The 19,176-nt window shown below is 35.4% G+C and overlaps 1 protein-coding gene across 8 annotated transcripts in view; it reads left to right on the forward strand.

Annotated features, from left to right (window-relative positions):
• Positions 1-19,176, forward strand: part of PSPC1 (paraspeckle component 1) — a 65,534-nt gene that overhangs the window by 6,812 nt on the left and 39,546 nt on the right. For 7 of the 8 annotated variants that reach the window (XR_015222594.1, XR_015222592.1, XR_015222593.1 and 4 more), the window contains exons 5-6: positions 5,238-5,322; positions 6,292-6,400. Coding sequence is in view for 4 of the 8 variants with exons in the window: in XM_086621585.1 (XP_086477711.1) it covers positions 5,238-5,322; positions 6,292-6,400 (194 nt within the window). In the remaining 4 variants the exon portion in view is untranslated. Of the gene's footprint in view, positions 1-5,237; positions 5,323-6,291; positions 6,401-13,051; positions 15,386-19,176 lie in introns of those variants that run through there. The other variant, XM_086621606.1, reaches the window with a different exon arrangement.

The raw sequence follows: 19,176 nt of genomic DNA on the forward strand, positions 1-19,176 counted from the left end.
AATTAATATTCCTCCTTACTTGTATTCCATGATGATTTGCAGAGATGAATTAAGAAACTGAGAAAGGGGTGATTGTCTAGGTCTGTTTTCTTCACTTTTTAAATTTGTCTAGTGAATAGTTTTTGTAAATAAATTGAATGATAGGTCCATACTCAGGAGTAAAATTATTTTCCATTTTTGGTGTTGCTTATAGTACTAGATAGGACTAAGTATTGTTTGTGGCTTATGTGCAAGAAAAAGTAAGAAATGGTAGGTCGTAATTCTTTCAGATGATTTTTGCACCTCTAGAATGATTTTAAATGTTCCAGTAGCTAAATTTTACTTCCCCGCCCCTTTGAAACCCAGCTGAGAAGTCTGATGTGTGCATAGTATTATATGTATGTAACAACTCAAAATAACTCACAGTTGCGATGAATTTCAGTCATTCTTGAAATTTTAGGATCATATATCCCTCTTCCGTAATTGTTTGGACATCTTGTCTTCTGCTATTGTTGTGGGGGGAAAAGTCCTCTAGCAATTGCTTTCAAGCCCTGTCTTTAAGAATGGAGCTGGGTGGAACTTGTGTTTCTTGGGCAGAGAGGACAGTAGCAGAGTGAGTATCTGGCACTTCTTGGTTGTTAGCCTTCCCCCTAAACCACGTTTTGCCCAAAATGCTGAGTGCATGAAATCACAACTGCTTTCCAGTTCGGAACTACTGAACTACGGCTTGATTTTAGTTCCCTCTGTATGACTGCCTAATTGCAAGACTTGAGTTGATAAAGTTTAAATATATTGGAAATTCGTCGCAAAGGATCTCAAGGTTTGTGCATGAACGAAACACTGAAGTGTTAATTTTTTAAAAAATCTTAATTTTTAAGGGACATCATGACTGCCTAAAAAGATTCTTATCACTAAGAGTGTTAGATTGTAAGACAGTACAATGACTAGCTTGGTAGACTGAATAAGAGTGCTGCGTCATTTTAAACGGATTTGAACGTCTTGAAATTCTAAGTAGCGGATATATTTCAAAATTTAAACCCAGGTAACACAAGCTGTCTGCTGCAGTTATTTGGCTTTACTTAATGCTTACTCTTAAGAAAGGACGTTTTTGATGACTTCCCTGTGTGAGACTGGTTTATCTTAATTTTTTCTGCTGACTTGAATGACATGTTGAAAATACCTGTATGAGCTGGATTAGAGTTTGTCAAATTAATGCACCTAAATGCTTTTTGTAACTGGAAAAGAGATTAAAAGGAGCATGTTTCATTTTTTTTTTTATATATAGTATTCTTAAATCTACTGCAACTGAAAGTTGTCATTAGGAAAAAAATTACTTAGCTGTTTTTTTCTAAATAGACATGTTGGGTTTTAGTGTGAAACCATACTGTTTTATGTAAGTTCTTGTACTGAAATACAGAGCATAATACAGTAAAAACTGTTTGAGATGTCAAATAGTTATTACAACACCTGAAATGACAAATGTCAAGTTGTTTCTTGGCTTATTTTCCAAGCAAAACATAAAGCATTTGGTTTGCATGCAAGCTTGGGCATCTCATAGAGGTGAGGAATGTGAATATTAATGTCATATAACAATGCATATAATACACAGTACAGCCCCACCTTTTCAATTAGACGCATTTTTAATTTTGTGTATATGTGTGACTTCGATATTGGTAAAGATGGTTCAGTGCTGAAAATACAGGTTGAATAAATTTATCATTGACGACTAAATGTTAGTATTTGGCAGTGCTAAAGATCCACTTCTAGAACTTACACACTTTATATTTTTTTTTTAGAATTTACTCACCTGTTGCCTGTACTTGACAGTGAGGTTAGGGATTTCTTTTTGCTTGACAGTGAGGTTAGGGATTTCTTTTTGCTTGGCAGTGAGGTTAGGGATTTCTTTTTGCTTGGCAGTGAGGTTAGGGATTTCTTTTTGCTTGACAGTGAGGTTAGGGATTACTTTTTGCTTGACAGTGAGGTTAGGGATTACTTTTTCCTAAATTATCATGCCTTAATCATGTTTTAAACTGAGACAAGAGGACAGTGGCCCTTTTATTAAGATGGAAAAGGTCTTGATGGTAAGACATGGGAGAACTGCTTAAGTATGTTTTGTGGATATTAGGGTTTCTTTTAAGGACACTGTGAAGGAAAAAATATTCATTTTTTGAATATCTATTAAGCTCCACTTTTATATGGAAAAGAATTACTCCCTCTGATACTGAGCTGCTAGAATATGAATGCTTTTGGTACTAATTCCAGTGAGGAAACATGCTTTTTGTTAGTATGGGGAGAGGGTTTTTACTTCCCTGTTTGGTTAACAGAGTATTTCTCTTTAGTATCGAGTAACTTGGGATTTTGTTTAGATGATTAGATTTCTGTTTATTCACCTGCAGATGTTTAATCTGCCAAACTGTAGGGGTGAGTAAACATTCCTTCTGTTTTAATCTTGTCAACTCTCTAGCTTCAGTGTATGAAAATAAGATGTTTTTTTCTCTTTATTTTCAGACATTAGCTGCTTCTAAATCTTGCTGATCTGAATAGTGTCTCTGCATATAAGTTCAGACCATGCCAAGAATATTAATTATATTAATGAGATTGCATCACAAGAGTTTTTAAGAAGGACACAATGAAACCTTTGAGGCATCCGAGCCTAGAATTAATATTTTTGTATACCCGATGCACAAACTACAGATTTAAATGTGTATTGAAACAGTTATTCTGAAATATGAACTACAGTATATTAATTGTCAGGAGCTAAAAAGAAGATAGGATAGGTGAGCTTACCAGAGTCCGTATACTCTTGCAGGTGAAGGTTTTATAGGAATTGCTTTATAAGAGCTGGTAAGACTTGTACTAAAACATGTTGGCTTAAATCCTCAGGTTTCCATGGTGTGGCATTAATGCTGAAGGTAGACTTCATTCTTCTGATATGTGTAATTTTTCACTTTTAAGTGTCATGTTTTGACAGATTGAGTCAGAAGTAATTTGTAAAGCAGAATATGTGTTTCCATATGTAAGTAGATTGGCATGATATTTCTGATCTACATATTGATGCTATGCTTAAAATTTTGTAAATATTCTCTCGTAGTGGTGGTCAAATAGTTTATGAAACTACTGGAAAATGTGACCGAATCTAACTAGAAGCTTCATTCTTTGTCAGTTATGTGGAAGCTGGGCGTTTGTTTTCCGTTTTCAGAACCTGAAAAATCAGCAGCTAAAACAATTTAAAATCTTTTTCGACTTGGTATTCCTGCATGTAGGATTAACTTCTGAGGTGAGAGTACACTTGTACCTTCTGCCCTCTGCTCTGCAGAAGATTGAGGATAGAATGAAGACCTTGGCCTTTTTTAAGCAGAAGAAAGTACAGAAGTTAATAATAATGCTTTCTGTCTTTTTTTCTTTCACAGCTCTTTTAGTGCAGATTTTTTTCTATTCAGAGAAAGGGCCTGTGTCCAACATTTGTCAGTCCAGATTTATCATCATTGTAGATCTTTTAATATGAATGGCTCCATGCACAGCCCCTACCTCTAGCTCTGTCTTTTCGTCTGGCTAGTAAGGCTTTGTGCCAAGATTCTGCCATTGTCAAATGGTACTGGATCATTAATTGTTACATTGAACTTTAAAACACTAACAATTTCAGGAAAGGCAATAATTGGAATTATGCTGTGGAAAAAAATGAAGATGATACTGGGAAAAGTAGGATTGTACGCTTTAAGAATAAAGGGGAGTAAACGATAAATTTGTAGCAGTTAATAGTAGAGAAAGTAGGAAATCCTGTGTCAGCATGTTAACACAAGAAAACAGAAATGCAGCATAAATTTGAAAGAACAAATAACTGACAAGGAAACATCTTTTCCCACAGTGGAAAATATTGAGCATAGAATGGGTCAGTTCTTGATCTCAGAAATACTCTGAAACAACATAAAGATTATTTTTAAAAGAAAAAAGTGCACTTGTACTCTGAAATAATCTAAAGGTTATTTAAAAAAAAAAAGTTTGCCTGTGGCAGTCCCTGAGTATCAGGATAGCAGTGGCCAAGCCTGCTGTGGCAAGCATGGTTGGAAAAAAGCAGCCCTCAGACTTTGTGATTTGAGTTGGTCTTCAATATAATCATATTGTATTGAAGCATCAATTGAGTTAATTTTGCAGGAGAGATTGGAAAAGCAAGCCTGCAAAATGGGCTTGAGAAAGGACTTCCAGTGTCCATAAGGATGCTGGAGATGAAAAATCCAGTTATCTTTGTTAGAGAAGAAAACATACGTAGTATTTTGGTGAAATGTACTGATCATTGTAGTTATTTTTGAATATTAAAGGTTAAATTGTAACAATATATACTGAAGCAAGTTTGAGGAAAGTGATTTGCATAGCTAAAAAGATGCTTTAGTTAGAATAGTGAAGAAATGCATAGAGAAATATGTGGAGTAGTTGTCCGAAAACATAAAATGCATATAATGGGCGGTGTAGTGGAATGTTTCTCATGGTGTCTATAAATAATGTCATGTGGCCAATATCCTATGAAGATAGAAAAGGCAAACAACTGCTTTCTAACAAAAGGTAAAATTGATATTCATTGAAGAAAGCACGAATTTCCAGGCAGAATCGGTCATGTGACTGGTCAAACTAGTACAGCAAAAGTTATTACTCTGAGTCGAGTCCTGTTTTTTAAGAGCATTTCAAGAGGATATGGCTGTTCCTTTCCTGGTAGTGTTAACGATCTGTCACTTGTAAGTCACTATAAGCAGAGTCATGTGATAAATCTCTGTTGAGGCTCAGATTACATGCACCTGAAGTTCTTATGGCTTTTTTCTGGTGTGTGCCATGCAGAGATCTGCAGTAGGTAGTGGAGGGTGTAAGTCTATATGTGTTGTACTAGTTTTCTTGATAGTGTGACTTCAGCAGTACATGGCATTGAGAGAAAATTGATGCCTTGCTGTAGATGTAAAACCAGGATGTGATTGAAGTGATTGAGTGTCTTTTCTCCTTTTCTTTCTTTGAGGACTTCAGTTTTTTGTTTCCATAACCTGCTTTGGAGGCTTTGCCAGTCCTGCACTTCTCCATGTTTCTGTGAGCTGTGGATCCAGGGTGTTTTTTCATATACCAGACCTAGCTTTGTGGGAAGAAACTCATTAAATGTCTTGAGAAATTTCTTAAAAAATGGAATGTTTGAACTGTGATCTGACAGTAGTAGCAATTTTTTGTGTTGCCACATTGTTGATTGGTAACTTTTATCTTCATTACATTTTTAACCCTGTTAGATCTCATGCGACGCCAAGAAGAATTGAGGCGTTTGGAAGAACTTCGAAATCAAGAACTTCAAAAACGCAAGCAGATACAATTGAGGTACTTTGTGTTCTACTCTGCAAAAGTGTGGCATGCACCTTCTGTAGGCCTGTGTGAATTTAGATACTCTGATTTATAGAGCTTGCTTTTGATATCAAAAAATGTTGCTTTTCAAAAGCATAATGTGTGATGTTTCTGTTCATGTTCTTGAACAGGAGAGTGATCATGTTTGCTAATAACAAAGAATGGTTTTAGATATTTTTTGACTCATTTATTTCAGCTCTACTAGTTCTGTTGTAGATTTCTGAACTTTCTAAATAGTGTAGAGATGTCTTATATTTTTGTTTCCTATCATTTATTTTAATCTTGGGACTTAAGCATAGCTGTGATAAAGCTGTAATAGATACGAACACGTTTCTAAGATTTATGGGCAGGTGATCTGCATGTGGAATAGTATCATTGGAAATTTATAGTCTGGCATGAGGTTTTTAGGGTATTTCCACTTGGTATTCTGGTATGTTGCAAACAGTTATTCCTTTAAGATCTGATTCATACAAATATTTGTTTTCATGCCTGCTAAAATTTAAGAAAATAGACATAGTATCATCATGTTAATTGAGTTTATGCTTTTAATGTTAAATATCACAGGAAATGTAGATGAGGAAAAAAGGAACAAAACACAGACACCTCGCAGAGTTAAAAATGTGTCTTTTGTCAATATTGAAATGTTTTAATCCATAGTGACTTGTTAAAAACTCTAGTATTTTAACCTGCTTACCAATATCTAGCCAGAAGAACAGGTATAGCATGTACTGGTATTGTAATTACCTGGATTCTAGTTTAAAAAAAACCTCACCACTTTGGTAATATTCAAACCATTCAGGTGGAGTTGCTTAGTGCCTTACACTAGATAAAAAATTAAATAATGACTAGTTTTGTTTATATGCTTGATATTATGTCCTGAGACTGAATACAGACATGAACAAGTCAGGAGTCTAAGTTGACATAGTTTTTGAAAAAATATTCTAGACATGAAGAAGAACATAGACGTCGTGAAGAAGAGATGCTACGCCAGAGGGAACAGGAGGAATTACGACGACAGCAGGAGGGAGGATTTAAGCCAAATTTCATGGACAATGTAAGTAAAAGTCTATGACGAAAGTCCAAATTGTAAAATATTTTTTTTATTGTAATATTGTTATATACTAGCTATTGAGCTGCCTTCTTGTTTACTCTTTTTCCTTCAGTATTCCATTGTTCTCAAGAGTGGAGTGGTACAAAATCAGTAGTGTAGTTATTCTCTTGTATGATGGCATCACGATTATTTTTCCTACAAGCTGGTAACGTTTCAGTTAAGTGAAGGTGATCAGATAATATTTGCCTTTTTTATTTGGGAAATTAATTTTTCCAATAAGAGAATAGAATTTTTCTAGGTGAGAGGTAATGGGAATAAATTATGTTTCCATGAGGAGGTGCCCTAGCTTGACTGAAGGTTTGAATTTTAAACCAGTTCAGGCTGTTAAACTTGTTTGAATTGCTTGTTTTAATTTATGCTTAACTTATTAAGAATAATATACTTAAGAAACAAAATGGAAAGTGTTAAATTCTGTGAAGCCTAAAATCACACTCCCCTTTGACCATACTGTAAAACTAGATGAGGAAAACCTTAAAATATTTACTGAAGGAGACCAAAAGATTACGAAGTTGAAAAAAAAATTGTCCTCTGCTATAATTTCTACATTATTTATATTAGTAATTTAGGTGTGTTCTGCCTCTGAAGACTCATCCTGCAGGACTAGCAAAATGGTGATATCAGAGGAGTCAGCTTCTAAATTTTCATGATGATCTGTTTTGATCAAGGGTATGATTTTTTTTTTTCCCTGAAGCAGTTAAATGAACACAACCTGTACTGTGAATGCTTTAGTTTCACGTGAGAAGGATACCTGTTACTGTTACAGCTATTCTTAGTGAGCAAGCAATAAGTGATCCACAAAATGCTCTTTTACATTTTTATAACAACTCTAGTCTGTGGGAAGGAATTTTGCTCCCCTTTACAGGTACAACTTGGTACATAAATCAAAAATAAACTGCTGGTTTCTCTTCTAGTTTCTGATTTTTTGTTTTGTAGAAGAAATACCTATTTTACATTTTCTGTAGGTTTGAGAAGACTATGTATTATGTATGTTGAGACATTCCTAAGAGAAGTTAGAAAAAAAGTTTCCTATTCATAGCAGGGCATCTTTTTTCCCCATCCTCTGCCCCTTAGTGTTTTTAGTAAAGATGGGGAGGACACAAAATTGTTCCTTTGATGCTACTAACAGCTATCAGCTGATTTTGCTGATTGTGTTTTGAGTAACTTGCAGCAAAAAAACAATCCATCATTTATTTCTGTATGAGCTCTCACTGTAGAAGAAAGCTACTTTCAGCATGTCTTTTCTTTGAGGTGATGAAGATCAAGAATTCAAAACTTCATGTCCTTTAGTGTATTCCCACATACTATTAAACATACTTTGTGTAATAGCATATAACAATTGTCTGATATAATTTAGAAATAACACTTACTGATTGTGACTTCTGTAGTGCCAAATATGAAATTTAAGTTCACCTCATATCTTCATGTAGCCTCTTTGGAGTGGCCTGACTTTCTGACCCGGTAAACTACCTGTCAAAATCTCCTGGGGCTGGTCTGTGAGACCCATGCTACTCACTGCAGAGAGCTGCAGGAGGGGGAAGCTGGGGAGCCAGCCCACAGGCTTGAGATAGCAGCAGCTCCCTGGGATTGCATTGCTGTTTGGAGATTGTGGCCTATACCCTGCAGCTTGGGGTGCTGGTAAAACTAGATAATGTTGGCCACAGGAACCACTGCTGGTTTTCTTCTTGCAACTGTGTTGAGATAATGTTACTTACCCTCTGTGCTTGAATTGCTTGCCACAGTTTGGCCATCCTCGTGCTTATCCACATCTTTGAATTCTGAACTCTGTGTGAATAGAAACTGTTCAAGTTGATGTGCTGGACATGGCAAAAAAGTAGCGTAAGGAGAGAAGAGGAATGGTTCAAATGAAAAGCACTTCAATCACTATGCATAATTTTGGAGACTTTTGTATGATGAAGGTTTTTTAGGGGAAAGGTAAAGATGGAAGTATGCTTTGGAAGAGTATATAGCTTTCCCACTGAGTTGCCTTACTGGAATCATGTGTTCATCTGGAATTGATTAATACACTGCAAGAATATATAGATGTAGCTGTGCAGTGACAAGCCTACCGAAAGTGTTACATGAAGGAATATACAGAACAGGTGTGGTTTTTAATATCATGTGAAGTTGAAGTGGCATATACGATCATTTAAAAAAAATGTCTTCTCTGGTCTTCAGACTACTCTTTATTATTGTAGTCATGTGTTGACTTATTTCACTTCTAATGCCCTTAAAAGAGGAAGAATTGAAACAAAATTGGAAGTGATATATGTATTTACTTTCTTTAGCCATTGTTTCTAATAAGGACAGCTATGTAACTCTAAGCATGGCCTATCATTTATAGGTGTTCGTTAGAACATGTCTTTAGATATCTGTACTTAAGTCGTGTAGCGTGCATGGGAATTTGAAAAAGCCTTTGCATTTTGCAGCAGAAAAAAATTGTAAACCATTTCTGGAGATTGCAAAATGATACATCAAATATTTTTTCAATTTAGTAGAATTTCCTATACAACTAAATTTTTTTTATTTATTCCTGCTATTGCTTGTCTACTGTGTACAGACTCCATCTGCTAATTACTTCTAGTCTCAGATTACCATTGTACATACACTGAAAAAAAGCTACTCTCTGTTTTAAGAGTTTAAAAGTTGCCTCCTAGTGAAAATTGCATTTTATGATACTGATGGGTAGTTTTTTACCATAGCAAGTCTTGATAAATAAACTCTCTTGGCATAATCCTTGTAATACATTGAAGTTTTCTACCAACCATGTATTTAGAAGGAAAATAATAATTGTTTCTAATCCTTGTTTTTGTTTCTTAAAAGCTTTGAAAAGTAAGCTTCCTTCACTTATATCCTATCCCTTTTTACTGTTCACTATAAAAGAAGGATATAAAGGGTAAGTGCAATGACAATCAGAATTGGAACCTCTCATGTGAGGCTGCAAAATTAGGCTTTCCTGTTTAAAGCTTCTTTCTGTATCTTTTCTGTAACTTGTTAAACTTTTGATTTTTTTTCAGTATGACTACTTTTGAAAAACATCTTGTAATCAAGTTTAATGCAGTTACCAGATACTCGGTTTAGTTACAGATGATAAAAATATTTTCTATGTGGGGATTTGTCTTCCTGAAGCATTCTTATTCATGGTGATGTGCAATAAAAATTTGATTTTATTGATTATTAAGATAAAGGGCAGCCTAGTGATGCCTAAACAATTCATTAATCTAGTTGTATGATCTCTAGTAGCCACATTATTGATAAACACTGTTGTATTGGTTAGGGTTTTTCCCTTGCTTTGTAAAAGTCAGTTAAAATCTGCTGTGACAGCTCAATGTATGTGCATTCTGATTTCATGATAGCTTAATCAGGAAATTTATTTTCTTGTAATATTTTGGTAGTTTTTGTTTTGCTTACATATTTTTTCCTAAAAGAGGAGCTTACTGATGGTGACTTTAAGCCATGTTTTATTTTTCAGCAGCACAAATATTTTTTTTTTTTTAAATATAGTACTTCTAAGAGCTAGTAATACGTTAAGTATTCAAAGTGCGCAATGGTTACTATCCTATTATGAATGGCTCACGTAGATTTACATTGTTATGTTGCGTCTCCATCAGAGCCTTTTTACCAAGTACTTCCAGTTCCAGGAACTACTTTTATTCATGTCACCAACTTAGAAGAGTGAAAAGAGTGATTTGGATTTAGTGTGTTAAAATAGTTTTTGTGTGTCTACAAAAGAGACCAAAATATGCAGGAGTTGTAGTCTTAGCTTTATGGTGCACAGATTTAGTTCTGTGGTAACACTGCAAAATAGTGTCATGTTGGTATTGTACTTAATGAAACAATAGCTGTCATACTGGCCTATGGCTTACAACTCCTCTTACTGATGGTTTAGAGAGGGAGTTCAGATTTTTGCATGTCCTTGTCCTCTTCTCTAAGCAAACTCCCCCTTTTTCAAGTGTAACTTGCATACTTAAGGAACTGGTTCGTGTGAGTTCATCAATTTCAACTTCTCAGTGCTGACTGTTTTTTCATGTAAGACTGTATATTAAATACTTTACTTTTTTATCTCTTAGTCTTTTAAAGAGTTATTTCTAGATGTTTTGCTTTCCTTTAGTTTTTCTTACACAGAAGCTCTTCTGCTCAAGTATGTTTTGTAAGCATCAGCACGAAGTGGCAGCTGCTAAAGCAGCGGAGATTGCCTCAAAGCGAAGATTGCAGTGGTCTTGGGTCAAAAGCTGTAAGACAGATGAGAGCAAGAGAGTAAAAAAGCACATCCCAAAACAACAACAAAGTCCATAGCTTCAGGAATGCCAGAAACTTGACTGAAAATAAAAATTTTAGTCGTTGTTCTAAGAGTTTTGTCTTTCTTTGGAACAGTTTATAAATGTAGCTTCCCATTTCTTCATTATTTTGAGCCTAGTGAGCTTTATCTTATCCCTAACTTCTACATTCACTTGCAAGTTAAGTAGTAGGCATTTTTGAAAGACGACTATCAGTTAGATTTCCTTGAATTTCTGTAATATAGGAATAGTTTTTTTATACTTCTTGGCTCTTAAGTGAATAGAACTGCTTTTTTTATTTTCTGATTCCATTATGCTCAAAAGCCCAGTTATGTAAGAAGTGTGAATTTTCACGGAATGCAGAATTGTTTCCTACCTTACTCAAAACTCGACTAAGCTAAGGCAGATATCCGATAATAAATTAATAAAAATTTCCAAGATATTTTCAAATTTGATCTGCTTTCTACTAATAATAAATTTTGGTTGTTTTATCTCGACAGCCTAGTGAACTTAATGAAGCCGATGGTGGTGAAGTTTTGTGAGGTTGTATGAATATAGTCTCTGTTTCTTAACAAACTGCTGTAAAGCTAAGCTGCTTTATAAAAGCTCTTTTGTAGAGTTTGGGAGAGATGAATTACCTCCTTATTGCAATCCAGCATACATGCTCATGGAAGAAGTAAGTAGTTAATGTTTTACACCATAAAAGCCTTTTAAGGTAAAACTAGCTTGGAGACAGGCAGGTTGTTTTATATAGAACTAAAAAAACCAAAAACCAACCTGACAGAACATTCCTGCTTTCTTGCAGTGGTTCTACTTCCGTGATCAAGTTTCTTCATACGCATAAAGTAGCATAGGCTAGGCCTTTGAGCAAGCAGTTTATAAATACACAGTTTGTGTTTCTGTAGGTGGTCTTAGTTCTGGCAGTAGCACTAATTATTTTTTATTTTTGCAGGATTGCAGTGATACATAATCAGTAGATAGATGCTTAGATCTTGCATTTCTTCTGTTCCTTAAATAGTGTTTTAGATACTAAATTTGGTGCTTTAGGCAAGAATAATAATTCCTTAACTGGCCTTAAAATATTCACATTGTATTATTTTCAGAAACTAAATAAATTATTTTCAGCCTTTAATTTAGTGCCAGGTATCAAAACTATTTTAACTGTCTCATCTACTTTAGTGTGAAAAGGATAAAAATCAATGCAGAACTTCAGCCATCTTTTTGTAGCATGTTATGTGTTTGTATACATAAACCAAAGCTATTTGTGGAATAAGATACTTCTTAGTTGTAAGTATTTATTTCCTGACCATTTGAGTATGGTTCATAATTGGCTTTCTAGATAATGTTTTTATGTGTATCAAGGATGCTACTAAGGTAATTTTTCAGTAATGGCGCAAATAATCATTACAATATTACATTTAACTTATAACTTTGTATTTCAGTGTGTGTGAACTGTGAATATTTAGGGTAATGTGATAAGTTTTATTTGTGTTGGTTATGTTACAGATGTTCAGGAGACTAAAATCTTTTATTCTGTTGCCATCATCTTCTGTTTGCATAAAATGCTTTAGAACCTACTAATACTTAATTCGTGTGAACTTGAAAACAGAACAAGTGACTATTCATGTAATTTTTGTCCCTAATGTGCTGCCAGAAGTGCATAAATCTCCAGTATGAATTTAGATGTTGCAGTACTACTTGTAAGCATTCCCAGATTTGTTCTACAGTAATTGATAAGGAATATTTTGTCCATGTTTTTCAGATTGTCTGGTTTTATTTATAACTTAATTTTCTTTCAGTAAGACTAAAGGATCCAGAAACTAAAAGAACACTTTTCTGAAGTGTCTTCATATGCAATGGCAAAATTATGAGTCTTTGTCAGTCTTGGTGTTTCCTCAGGCCTCAGATTTAGATGCCATTTTTGTTCAGTTATTAATGGAAGGACTTCAAATGCATCTGGTGTGCTTGATTATAGAATACTCTATTTGCATACTTAGCTTCTAATATTTCATGGATTATAGAGATAAAAAATGAAAAATCTATTAAAAAGCAGATTTAATAAGTCTATATGCTTATAATTATTCTGAAATTCTGTATAATTTCTGAAAATTGTTACTGCTTACAAGTTTAAAAAAATCTGTTTACCTATTGTTCCTCAAATGCCAGGTTCTTCAGTTTTGCATCTTCTGGCAAGTAAGAATGAGGCTTTTATAAATAATTTAGAAAAAACCTTTGTTAATGTAATTGTTTGATGCCCTACATATTTTGAAGATGCTAAAATTAATATTTGCCTTAATAATTTTCATTTTTTTTTCCTCAGCTACTGGAGTTAAGTTTGACTTGGAGTTTGTACACGTATTTACCCAGACTAAGAAGAAATTTAAGTTTCAGTTTTCTACTTGGTACCTATTTTGGACTCATCCACCTGTCTAAATCCTGAGATCTTACTTGGTGGCATTGAGACTTGCAGCCAAAATAAGTTCCTCTGCTTAGAAAAGTTTGTCTTTATTCAAAAGGTCTGTGTTTAAAGAAAATAAAACACCTAAGAAGCAATAAGCAAGTGTAGAAATAATATTTTTGATGTGAGGAAACATGTTAATTTATTGCTTAGAGTGAGGAAAGCTTATTTATAGATCTGGCTTCTCTCTCAAGAGGCAATGCCTTCGGAGTATTTTTTTCCTTAGTATGAGCAGTAAGCCTCTGACCTTTTGCATAGCCTCTAATGTTTTGCTTCAGTAGCATTGCCATGATTAAAATTTTCCACTGCAGTAAGCCGAGACATAGAAAGTAACTTGTCTTAGTGAGACTGCCTGTCTTGATACCAGGCTAGATGCTATTTTTTAATTAAAATATTTTTGTAACTGTTCAGATGGAGAGTTTAATATCTTGGTTAATAGAAAATAATGTTTAAAGAGTCAATTAAATTTATTTAAGGTTTACCATTTAAAGATTTTTTCCTGAACATTATGGTTTCCTAGGGTGGCTAATGACTCAATAATTTAGGCTTAGCGTTGTGTAGGATGAAAGAGTATTTGTATTAGTTTTGATTATACATGACTTGAAGCACACAGCTTTTACTAGCGTTGCTGAATGCAGTTTTGTTGATATACTTGTGGCAGGTTAGCTAGTAAGAGTCTTTTCTAAGTGTATTAATACAAAAGATGGTTAGCAAATGTGACTCTCATCTACAGGAAGGGCTGGAAGGAGGATCTGGGGAACTACAGGCCTATCAGTCCGACTGTGGCATTGGAGAAGATTATGGAGCAGATCATTTTGAGTGCCATCGTGTTGCATGTACAGGACAACCAGCTGATCAGGCCTAGTCAGCATGGGTTTAGAAAAGGCAGGTCCTGCTTGACTAACCTGATCTGCTTCTATGACAAGGTGATCCACTTAGTGGATGAGGGAAAGGCTGTGGGTGCTGTCTACCTAGACTTTAGTAAAGCCTTTGACACGGATTCCTACAGCATTCTCCTGGAGAAACTGGCTGCTCATGGCTTGGACAGGCATACTCTTCTCTGGGTAAAAAACAGGCTGGATGGCAAGGCCCAAAGAGTTGTGGTGAATGGAGTTAAATCCAGTTGGCGAGCAGTCACGAGTGGTGTTCCCCAGGACTCAGTACTGGGGCCAGTTCTGTTTAATCTCTTTATCAGTGGCCTGGACAAGAGGATCGAGTGCAACCTCATAAAGTTCGCAGATAGTACCAAGTTGGGTAGGAGCATTGATCTACTTGAGGATAGGAAAGATCTTCAGCAGGATCTGGACAGACTGGATCGATGGGCCGAGGCCAGTTGTATGAGATTCAACAAGGCCAAGTGTTGGGTCCTGCACTTGGGTCAGAACAACCCATGCAACATTACAGGCTTGGGGAAGAGTGGCTGGAAGGCTGCCCAGTGGCAAAGGATCTGGGGGTGTTGGTCAGTAGCTGGCTGAATATGAACCAGCAGTGTGCCCAGGTGACCAAGAAGGCCAATAGCATCCTGGCTTGTATCAGCAATAGTGTGGCCAGCAGGACTAGGGAAGTGATTGTCCCCCTGTACTTGGCACTGTTGAGGCCACTCATCAAGTACTGTGTTCAGTTTTGGTCCTCTCACTACAAGAAAGACCTTGAGGTGCTGGAGTGTGTCCAAAGAAGGGCAATGAAGCTGGTGAAGGGTTTAGAGCACAAGTCTTACGAAGAGCAGCTGAGGGAACTGTTGTTGTTTAGCCTGGAGAAAAGGAGGCTGAGGGGAGACCTTATTGCTCTCTACAACTCCCTAAAGTAGGTTGTAGGGAGGTGGATGTCAGTTTCTTCCTGCAAGCAGCAAGTGATAGGACAAGAGGAAATGGCCTCAAGTTGTGCCAGGGGAGGTTTAGATTGGATATTAGGAAAAATTTATTCACTTGTTGTCAAACATGGGAACAGGCCTCTCAGGGAAGCAGTTGAGTCACCATCCCTGGAGGTATTTAACAGACGTGTAGATGTGGTGCTTAGGGACATGGTTTAGTGGTGGTCTTGGCAGTGTTGGGTTAATGGTTGGACTTGATCTTCAAGATCTTTTCTAACCGAAATAATTCTATGGTCTGAAAAGACAAAATGATGTCAAAATTAGGTTTTTCAGGTTTTGTTTCTCTTCTGTATATAATGCAGTTTTAAATAATATTTAATTTTTTTTTTTTTACTTATGGAGTCTGTGCGTTTGTTCCACCTGCCCTTTCTGAATTATTAAACATTTGTTTATCTGTAGGGGAACTTTTATGTTCTTTAGGTAAGAACTAGCTATTTTTGTTTGTCCCTATTCATTGTGATTCTCATTGTGTCCTTAACATGGTTCTGACCTTTGGGTCTATAGTACATAAATAAAATAGTAGCTTTTGTTAGATGTATTTTGATGAAAGCAGGCACTGTAGCTTAAGAGTTACCGTGTGTGGTTTTGGGTCGGGGAATTTAAGTAGAAAAATTCTTCTTAATCCATTTGGATTTTTTCGGATGAACAGTTTCTTAAAACTTTTAATTAAAACACTAGAATTGCCTGGTACAATATATATTGTTTTCCTTAGTCAAACGATGTTTGTTCAAATGGTAGGTGTGTGTCTTCATTCAAGTTGATCTCATCGTGCTCCTGTCTCACAGTAAATGACCTTCATGTTGTATAAAAGTACTAGCTGAAAAACTATGGAGAGCTGTAAAATATGGAGCCTGGTTTCATGCCAGGAAGTTTCATCGATGCTTCTTTGTTCATGTTTAGTATGTTTAAGTGCTATATGTGTAGACAGGCCAGACTTTTTGTTGAGGAAATCTTAAAAATTGAACTATTCTGATTGTACGCAACGTTTGTAACGTGTATAAAAAGCTGCATATGTGAGTTAGAAATTTCTTCTACAGGACCTCGTTGTAGCAATGAAATTATGCTTTGAAACTTTGGCTTCCAGCTTCATATTGGCATATATTTGCATGTTCTAATCACTTGGTAACTCAGATCAGTTATGGGATAGCAACTACAATTAAACTTTTTTGTTTACAAATTCAGTCAGTGTATAAAACATCTACTTGGTGAGGAAAAATTGTTCATGCAAAAGTCTGCGGAAGAGTCATGCTTAGTGTACTGTGGCTATAATTAGTGCTGCTTTTATGGTGTTTTAAGTTGATTTTGCAGTGTTTTATTCAGCATTCCAGCTAAGGAGGAGTTGGAATTTTACATAAACACTTAGAAAGTATATTCCTGGCTGGTTAATTTTTCTTCTAAGTAAACATTGATGACTTTCACTTCATCTCATCCTTGAGTTTTCCAGTTCGGGAAAGTTGTTGTTTTGAATCTGTCCAGTGTTCACTCTATTTAAATATTTACCTAGATTTGTTTCATGTGCGAGGAAAATTTAACATTTAGGAATTCTAAAATGCAGCATAGTTTTATAACACACGATTTTCAGTTGAATATTTTAGTGTATTTCTACATGATGGTACAGTTAGCCCAGACTTTATTACCAGTTAAACAGCCCTTGAACTCCACACCCACCAGGGTGAACTGTGAAGTACATCTTAAAGTAAATAATTTACAACTTGTTGTATGAAAGTAAGGTATCCTCCATGCTTCCATGAATGTTTGTTTTGATACTTACTCTCATGACATTTCTGTAGCTAAAATAAACCCAGAATAACTCTAAGCTGCAGCATAAAATTCTCTAATATACCTCCATCGATGTGAATATGTTGTGAATGTAATGTGATTGTATTACATGTATCAGTTGTGAACTTGGAGATATGGCGGGTATTGCTTTCAGAAAGTAGTTTTGCAGGTAAGTAAACAGTTAAGTGCCTTAAATTGATTACAAATTATAAATATTTGTGTTATGTTCAGCTTTTGAACTGTAATTAATTTATGTTTTTAATGTCATTACTGCCATTCAAAAAATGAAACAAATAGAAATAGGAGAACTAGATAATCTTTAAGGTCCCTTTCAACCTAAACCATTCTATGATACAGCATTCTGAAAGTGTGCCTTCTGTGTAAAATGAAGCTGCAGTAGCTTATGTGATAAAAGGTCTTAAAAAGCATGTAAGTTTTTTTCTGAGAATATATTTATTTGTGCTTTTATTCAAATTATTGAGACTTTTCAATATTTTCTGTAAAAGACTGCAATTCTCAACTTTAATGTCTAAAGTCACTAGATGAAGACATTCAGAAAAATCCGTAGTCATGTAGACAACTTCTGTAATAGTGATGGCCAGTTTTTAATATTGAAGATACCTCTGCATCCAAATCAGTGACGGCTTTCTCAGTTATCTTAATGATAAAGTGTCTGTTAATATCATAGAATGGTTTGGGTTGGAAGGGACCTTAAAGAACATCTAGTTCCAACACCCCTGCCGTGGGCGGGGACACGTCGTAGACTAGATTGCTCAAAGCCTCATCCAACCTGGCCTTGAACACTTCCAGAGATGGGACACCCACAACTTGTCTGGGCAACCTGTTCCAGTGGCTCACCACTCTGAGTGAAGAATTTCTTCCTTAGATCTAATCGAAATCTCCCTTCTTTCAGTTTGAAGCCATTGCCCTTTGTTCTGTCAGTACATGCCTTTGTCAAAAGTCTCTCTCCAGCTTTCTTGTATGACCCCTTTAGGTACTGGAAGGCTGCTAGAAGGTCTTTCAAAAAAACCAAAAAGTTTATACTGCTACCTTTTTGGGCTCAGTTAAATATTTTTTTCGTTGACTTGTTCTGAGAGGAAAACCTGTAATGATTATGCACGTTTTTTTCACATAATTTTGAATTTTGTTTGTCTTTTCTTGTTTGTTTGCCGTGTTTTTTCCATGTAGCTCAGAGCAGTGTTTTGTCCTTCTTATGACATAGGAGTGAGAAAATGTCTCCCTTGTTTAACAGTTGCAAGTATTTTGGATGGTTTTCCTAATCTAGTTTACTTTCTACCCCAAATTTAAATTTGGGAAAAAACAAAGTAATTAAGTTTTGTCAGTATTTTAACAGTTTACTGAGAGTGACTCTTTACTGCAGACAGTTTTCACTCGAAGTTATTAGCGATTTTGCTGGTTATTGAGTTGTCCTCTAAATGTTTTTGCAATATGAGTAATATTGGTGCAATTAAACTGCTTTCTTTTCCAAAACTGTCAGTGTAGTCCTGACTTAAACATCACCTGAGGTTTGTGTTGAAAGGAAGCCAGCTTTTTTTCCCCATTTGGTTTTTCATCCAGCTGTAGGAAGATGACTTAGAAAACAAGCATACTGGGAGAAATCAGAGTTGTTTGACACTGTACTCTCCCCAAAAAACCACAACTTGCATGTTTTGGAAGGTAGAAGCTAGTTTTACCTGAACACGGGAAGATCTTAAACTGTCTTCCATTTTGTAAAGATCAGAAACAGCTGGTGTTAAAATAAAGGTGAATTTAAGATAATATGTAACTTTCTTTTTGAAAACAGTTTCTTCTAAATGTTGAAGTGTTGAGTGTGTTCTCTCTCTCACACACAAAACTGCAATTCGTTTCTGTCTTTTCCAGTGTTAATGTATGTTAGGTAATGCACTGAGAGGCTTTTCTAAGACTGATGTTTTTAATACACTGTTAGCTGTCTTGCACATTAATAGAAGTTTAGTGGTATTTTTTATTACAATACACTTATGATTTTAAAACATTGTTTGGGGTAAAATATTTTTTGTGTTTATTTAAACAATAACTTCAGCTTAGGGTAGTAATTATTTTTTGGCTTGTTTCAACTGCGTTTTTTTTTTTCTTGTGGAGTTTAGATGCTGAGGACTACCCTCAGCAACTGAGTGCTCTCCAAAAGATGTAGAAGGAAAATGAAGGAAGGACCCACAGAAGTTGAAGACCTTTCTTGTTTGTTTCCAAAACAAAAAGCAAAGAACATGTAGTGCATGGAGGTTTTTCTCCAATACATTGCCATACTTTTGCTCTTAATTAGTTTTAAAATAAATTCCCGTGTTTCAATAAAATGATC

This window comes from Tauraco erythrolophus, chromosome 1 (assembly GCF_009769465.1).
Source record: "Tauraco erythrolophus isolate bTauEry1 chromosome 1, bTauEry1.pri, whole genome shotgun sequence".
NCBI lineage: Eukaryota > Metazoa > Chordata > Aves > Musophagiformes > Musophagidae > Tauraco > Tauraco erythrolophus.